Here is a 6,000-nt window from a genome sequence, read left to right on the forward strand (position 1 = left end):
TCCATCCTCCTTCCTTCCCTTCCCCTTTGCCCCTTTTTTCTTTCCTTCCTTCCTTCCTTTCATTTGTTCATTCATTCTTTTCCTATTGGCTGTCAAGGGGGCTCTTAACAAGGACTGGAACAGTGACCATAGCAAGATTCCCAACCAATCCAAGCCACAGTTCCCACTCTGGTTCTGTCCTGTTCATCGCCTGTAACTTTTCTTGTTTCATTTAATATCTGCAAAGGTTGAGCATCGCTGCGCTTGTTCTTCTTGACAAGAAAGTTGTCAGCACCAGGATTTTGCTGGCAATTATTTTGGCAGGAGATTCAACAGCTCCATTATTTTTTACAGTTGCTGCATTGAGAGAAATGCCAGCTAGATGATCTTCATCTCCTCCTCTTCCTCCTCCTCCTCCTCCTCTTCTCCTCCTCCTCCTCCTCCTCCTTATCCTTCTTCTTCTTCTCTTCCTCCTCCTCCTCTCCCCTCTTCCTCCTCCTTCTCCTTCAGAGGTCAAGTTCCTACGTATTTCTTTCGACATCCCTGGTTTATCACAGCCTAAAATTAGATTAACACGAATAGAAAGAGGCGTAAGTAGTAAAGCTTGGTTCACGGAAGGGATCCTCCAACATTATCTTCTCATTTGTGTTGAACTTCAAGGTGTTTCTCACAGGACATCCCTGTAGAAACTTCCAGGTGATTATCGCTTACACAATGCTACAGATGGTGAGAGACCAGATCCTCAGAGAAGACATGGAAGGAGATGACATTTTAATGGTAAGTCAGATTAATTAGAGGGAGAAAGATTCAAGCACAGGGCGAATATCTCGGAATCGCCCCATCGGGAGCTACTATGGATTGTATGGAATTAGGAAGGCCAGGATAAAATAAAACAACTATAAGCTGCACCTGGTAAACTTCTACATTTTAAGCTTGTCAAAAACACAATGCACCGTCTCGTTCCGGAACTCATGCTGTAGCTTACAAAAACTGGTCTTTTCAAGAGTTGTTGAAAAGGACTCTGCGGGATTTGTAGGTCTGAATGGTTGTAAGTTGAGAACTAATGTTGTGGCCCGCAAGAAAGTCAGACAGCGAGGAGGTTGGGGAGGAACATGGGCCAGTCCTGGGGGCTGAGGGAAACTCTGTGTCGGAGGCAGAGAGGGAGCTCGACAGCAGTGAGGCAGAGGAACGGCTGGAGCCTGTTCCCACTGTGCGCATGCTCAGAGCTGCCAGAGGACAAGAACAACTAAGAAAGCAGGGTTGACTTGGGAGTAAAGCCACACCTTGGAGGTGATTGGCCCCTCCCAGAGGAAACAAAAGAGGAGCAAATGGGGAGGGGGCTTTTGCAGGAAAAAATTCGTTCCTTCGGTCGTTTCAAGAGTGGAAAGTTCTGTTTGTGACTATAAGAGACTCTGTGCCAAGTGCTGCCTTGCCCTGCGCTTGGAAACTAGTTATCTGGCAGCTCTCCAAACGAGATAAGGTTCGTGTGGATAAATATTCCTCTGAAAGACTGTTTGCCAAGCCTGGCTGACTGTGAATGAAAGGAATTCACAGTCGTGTAAATCAAAGGGGTTTTGCCGGGACCAAGACTCTGCTTCATGCTTGTTAAGGGAGTCTGGGTCAGAACAACTACTTGGATAAAATTATTCATTACTGTCGCCATCAACACCATTCTTGTCCATCAATTATATATCAATCTACAATGAATTTGAACCCTGTTGTTCTCCGGCGTGAGATAGCTGATGTTGTCCCCTGTCTTCTCCAACCAGCTGTGCCACAGCATTGTAGACCTTGATGCTGATGACTTGATCGCCAGAGCCTGTAACATATATGAACTCTTCCTGAAACATGAAGACAAGGTAGAGAATTCCATAATTGTCCCGTGTAGAAGGGATTGAGAGGGAACGATCCTTATGACTCCGGCATGCAAGAAGATTCTCACTGTGACACTTAACCACACGCACCCAGGGCATTAGATTCTATCCAGTCCCAAGCTTGGTTGGATCTTGCTGGGTGATATAATCTTCCCAGGTGGTGAGATGGGTTGAGGGCTTTGGGGATTTCCTTTTATGGCAGAATGTCTTTGTCCTGGTGAGGGCTAATCCCATCGCCCTGGAGCGGAAAGCCTTTTGTATTGTAGACAAGGTGGCCGAGTCTTTCTATTCGCAAAGATAGGGGCCAGCTTTCCAAGAGCACGTTTCTCCTTTTCTCACCCAGGGAGGTATAATATTCTGCCTTTTTAAATATTTCCTAGAATATTTCATTCTTCCGGGAGAGGGCAGGGTGCTAACTTCCCATGCTTGGGAGGTGCGAACAAAATCCTTCCAGCTCTTTATGGATGCTCTACCAAAAGGTCCCCTGATCCTCATAATCCTGGTGACTCTTTTTTTCCTTCCCTCCTCTCCATGCAAGGTGATTTTTTTTTCTCCTCTTCCTTCTCAGATTCCAGAAGATCTCAAGGAATTTTTCAGCCGGCCTTCGCGATAAAGAGGCCGAGCTATAAATCACGAGGCTGCTACAGCCAAAGCAGTTACAGAATAGATAGAATTGGAAGGTGGAAGCATCGTAAATACTGTTCACCCAAGACTGGGTTTACCAAATTAGATTATCTGAGGTTAGGGCGAAGGCCTTATCCGTCCTGCAAACTACCCATAAAAATGTGTTGAAAATTTGATGGAGCAACTTCACAGTTTCTGTTTCCTGCAAGGCAGGGGTGGATCAGGGGTGGGTCCCGGCTTCCTCTACTGCTGGTTCACTCAGGGATGTGCATTTACAGTAGTTTAAAAATGCTTCTGCGTATGCGTAGAAGCAAAAAACAAGAAGGCAGAGCCTATGCACCACCGATAGAACCGGTTCGGGGGCATGGCAGGCTGAGTTACTACCTACTTGGTTGGACCAATCCGAACCAGTAGGAACCCACATCTGATGTGGACCTGCAAGACAGGGGACCTAACATTTGGCAGAAAACATTCCATTCCATCAGGGGTCGGCAAACATAAACACTCAAAGAGCCACAAAGGTCCTAACCGGAAGCCTTCCATTCAATTCTGGAGCCAACCAAAAGTCCAGTTCCCCCACCGTAGAGTCTCCTCCTAGCGCGGCGTCCTTTTTCCTCTACCTGTCCTAACCGAAAGCCCTGTCCATTGTGGAGCCGACCGGAAAATCCGCCCCTTGCCATAGAGTCTCCTCCTGGCGTTCTGCTTCCCCCCTCCCAACCAGAAGCTCCTCTCAAAATTGTGGCACTGACTGGAGACAGGGATGAAAGAGCCACATGCGGCTCGAGAGCTGCAGGTTGCTGACCCCTGAATTAGGCGAAGCCACAATACACAGGGGGTGATGCTACATATGGGAAGCAAGAATTAGTATTTCTTCGTTCCTTTTTGGAAATCAAGGGCTTTTGGGGGGGGGTTATTAACCTATTTTAAAGCACCCGTGGGCAGTTTTGTGAACTTCAGACTTTTGATCAAGTATTGGAGTCACGCCTTCTAAAGATACAATTTGCTGTCGCCCTGATTTGTGCGTTTGGGGGAAGGGGGGGGAGAGAACCGCACACAGTGGCTGAGTTTATATTTCCCCAGAAATCTTAACCCTGCCAATCACACTGCGGCTTTAGTGCAGGGCATAAATTTCCTCATTTAACAGTGGGTTAATTGGGAGAATGCTGTGCCTTGTTGGGATAAAGCTGTAGGAAACAACAACAACAACAACAACAACAACAAATCTCATCGTTTTGGGGGGGGAGCAAAGCCTGGTTCCCCTTTCCCAGTAATGCACCGTGCCAACTGACTTCACAACATGTCCATTCAAACCATCCTAAACTTTGGCTGAGAAGGCCACTGGCACAGTGGTGGGATTCAAATAATTTAACTACCGGTCCTCTGCCCTAATAATTTCTCCCAACAACCAGTTTACTAAAAGGGAGGTCTTATTTTCGGGAAAAGAGGGTAACGTGCAGCAATTCAGATCCCAGGGTCCCTGCGGAATTTAAACGAAGATGTAATGGGAATTCAAGGGCAGTGGTTTGATTTGCAGATAAGCTGCGATCTGCTTAACCGTGATATATGGAATAAGCCGCACTTTGGCCATGATTCATGGTTTAGGAGTCACAATCCCTGGACATATGAGCCCCACGTTTTGCCTAATTTTAAATTGAATTACGGTAAGAGAGGTTAATGGGTTCCCTCTTTCTTTCAACACTGTTATTGCACTCACAAAAAGTTCTCTTTTTTTAAAGTTTCAATTTAACTACAGTTCCTCATAACAACAGAATTGGGGGATGTGTTCTCTCTTGCGCGCCTCCTCCTCCTCCTCCTCCTCCTCCTCCTCCTCCTCCTCCTCCTCCTCCTCCTCCTCCTCCTCTCTCTCTCTCTCTCTCTCCTTCTCTCTCTCTCTCTCCTCTCTGCCTCTCCTTCTCTCTCTCCTCTATCCCTCTCTCTCTCCTTCTCTCTCTCTCCTTCTCTCTCTATCCCTCTCTCTCTCCTCCTCCTCCTCTCTCTCTTTTTCATCCTCTCTTTCTCTCCCTCACTTCCTTCCTCCCTCCCTCTCTTTCCTTCATTATCTTTTCCCTCCGTACAAAATATAAAACCAAGAACAAAATATGCATTAATCACATTCAGGGGGATTTATGGAACTTAATAAAATGTACATCATCACAGTTTGTGACAAATAAATAACACTTCATAAAACTGCCACTTGAAGAATTAATCAGCATTGCAAGAGTCAGCTCTCCCCTTTAAGCAGAAATGCTTAGGGAGAAGGTGGAAGGGGGTCTGGGGAAGGGTCTGAAAGGCAAGTAAAAGAGAATATTTGCAGTTCAGCGTTGAAATGAGGGGTCCTTGGTGCTCTCTGCGCTTGGTTGTTTTCTTGCAGATGCTTCATTACCCAACGAAGTGACATCATTTGTGCTACATAATGCACTAGATACCTGCACTTCCTTATAAGACTGATGATGTTCCCTAGTTGGGTCATGAAACGTCTGCAAGAAAACCACCAAGCTCGGAGAGCACCAAGGACTGCTACAGTCCTCCTCCTCCTCCTCCTCCTCCTCCTCCTCCTCCTCCTCCTCCTCCTCCTCCTCCTCCTCCTCCTCCTCCTCCTCCTATCCCAGTCCCTTCTAGCACTGATGATGTTACCTAGTTGGGTAATGAAACATCTGCAAGAAAACAAGCAAGCTCAGAGGGCACCAAGGACCCCACAGTCCTCCTCCTCCTTTACTCCATGCCCCCACTCCTTTCTAGCACTGATGGTGTTACCTGGTTGGGTCTTGAAATGTCCTTAAGAAACCCACCAAGCTCAGAGACCACCAAGGACCCTTCAGGATCTCAAAAGACCCTTGAAAGAGTCCACAGCGAAGGAAGAACCGTTGGGTGAGGAACCGATGGTACTAGGAGAATCTCTCCCCCCCAGGAACTCAACCCCACCCAGAGATCCATGTGCCAAATCACTTCGGAACTTGTCTCAGATATACAACTTAGACAGATATACAACTGAGACAACTTGTCTAAAGATATACAGCTTCCCAAAACCTGCCAACCTTCCATTCTAAGCACGGTCAGGAACCAGGAAGCCCTTAGGAGTCCTGGAACATACTTCAATGTTTTTATTTCATTTTATTCATTTCATCAAGCATGAATTAGATAACAGATATAAGAATAAGCATGATTATGAATACATGAGATGAATACGAATAAATGGGGCCAATAAGACAGGGACGGTAGGCACGCTGGTGCGCTTATGCACAGCCCCTTAAAGACCTCTTAGGAATGGGGTGAGGTCCATGGTAGACAGTTTGAGGTTGAAGTTTGGGGGGGTTGAGGATGTAACAACCGAGTCAGGAAGGGCATTCCAGGCGTTGACCACTCTGTTGCTGAAGTCGTATTTTCTGCAATCGAGTTTGGAGCGGTTTACCTTGAGTTTGTATCTATCATTTGCCTGAGTATTATTGAGGTCGAAGTAGTTGTTGACAGGTAGGATGTTGTAGCAGACAATTTTATGTACTCGATCAGACCGAAGGCGGTGTAA

General features: G+C 46.6%; 1 protein-coding gene across 1 annotated transcript in view; it reads left to right on the forward strand.

Moving 5' to 3' along the window:
* The window catches only part of TBC1D21 (TBC1 domain family member 21), a gene marked incomplete at its 5' end in the record, with an annotated part of 52,632 nt that extends 49,997 nt beyond the window's left edge, over positions 1-2,635 (forward strand). Inside the window, 3 exons of the mRNA XM_081964513.1 lie at positions 640-756; positions 1,749-1,838; positions 2,422-2,635. Of these exons, the coding sequence (XP_081820639.1) occupies positions 640-756; positions 1,749-1,838; positions 2,422-2,466 (252 nt within the window). The 3' untranslated portion in view covers positions 2,467-2,635. The remainder of the gene's footprint in view (positions 1-639; positions 757-1,748; positions 1,839-2,421) is intronic.
* Positions 2,636-6,000: the final 3,365 nt, after the last annotated feature.

Source organism: Natrix helvetica (assembly GCF_964273705.1).
Source record: "Natrix helvetica genome assembly, chromosome: 12".
NCBI lineage: Eukaryota > Metazoa > Chordata > Lepidosauria > Squamata > Natricidae > Natrix > Natrix helvetica.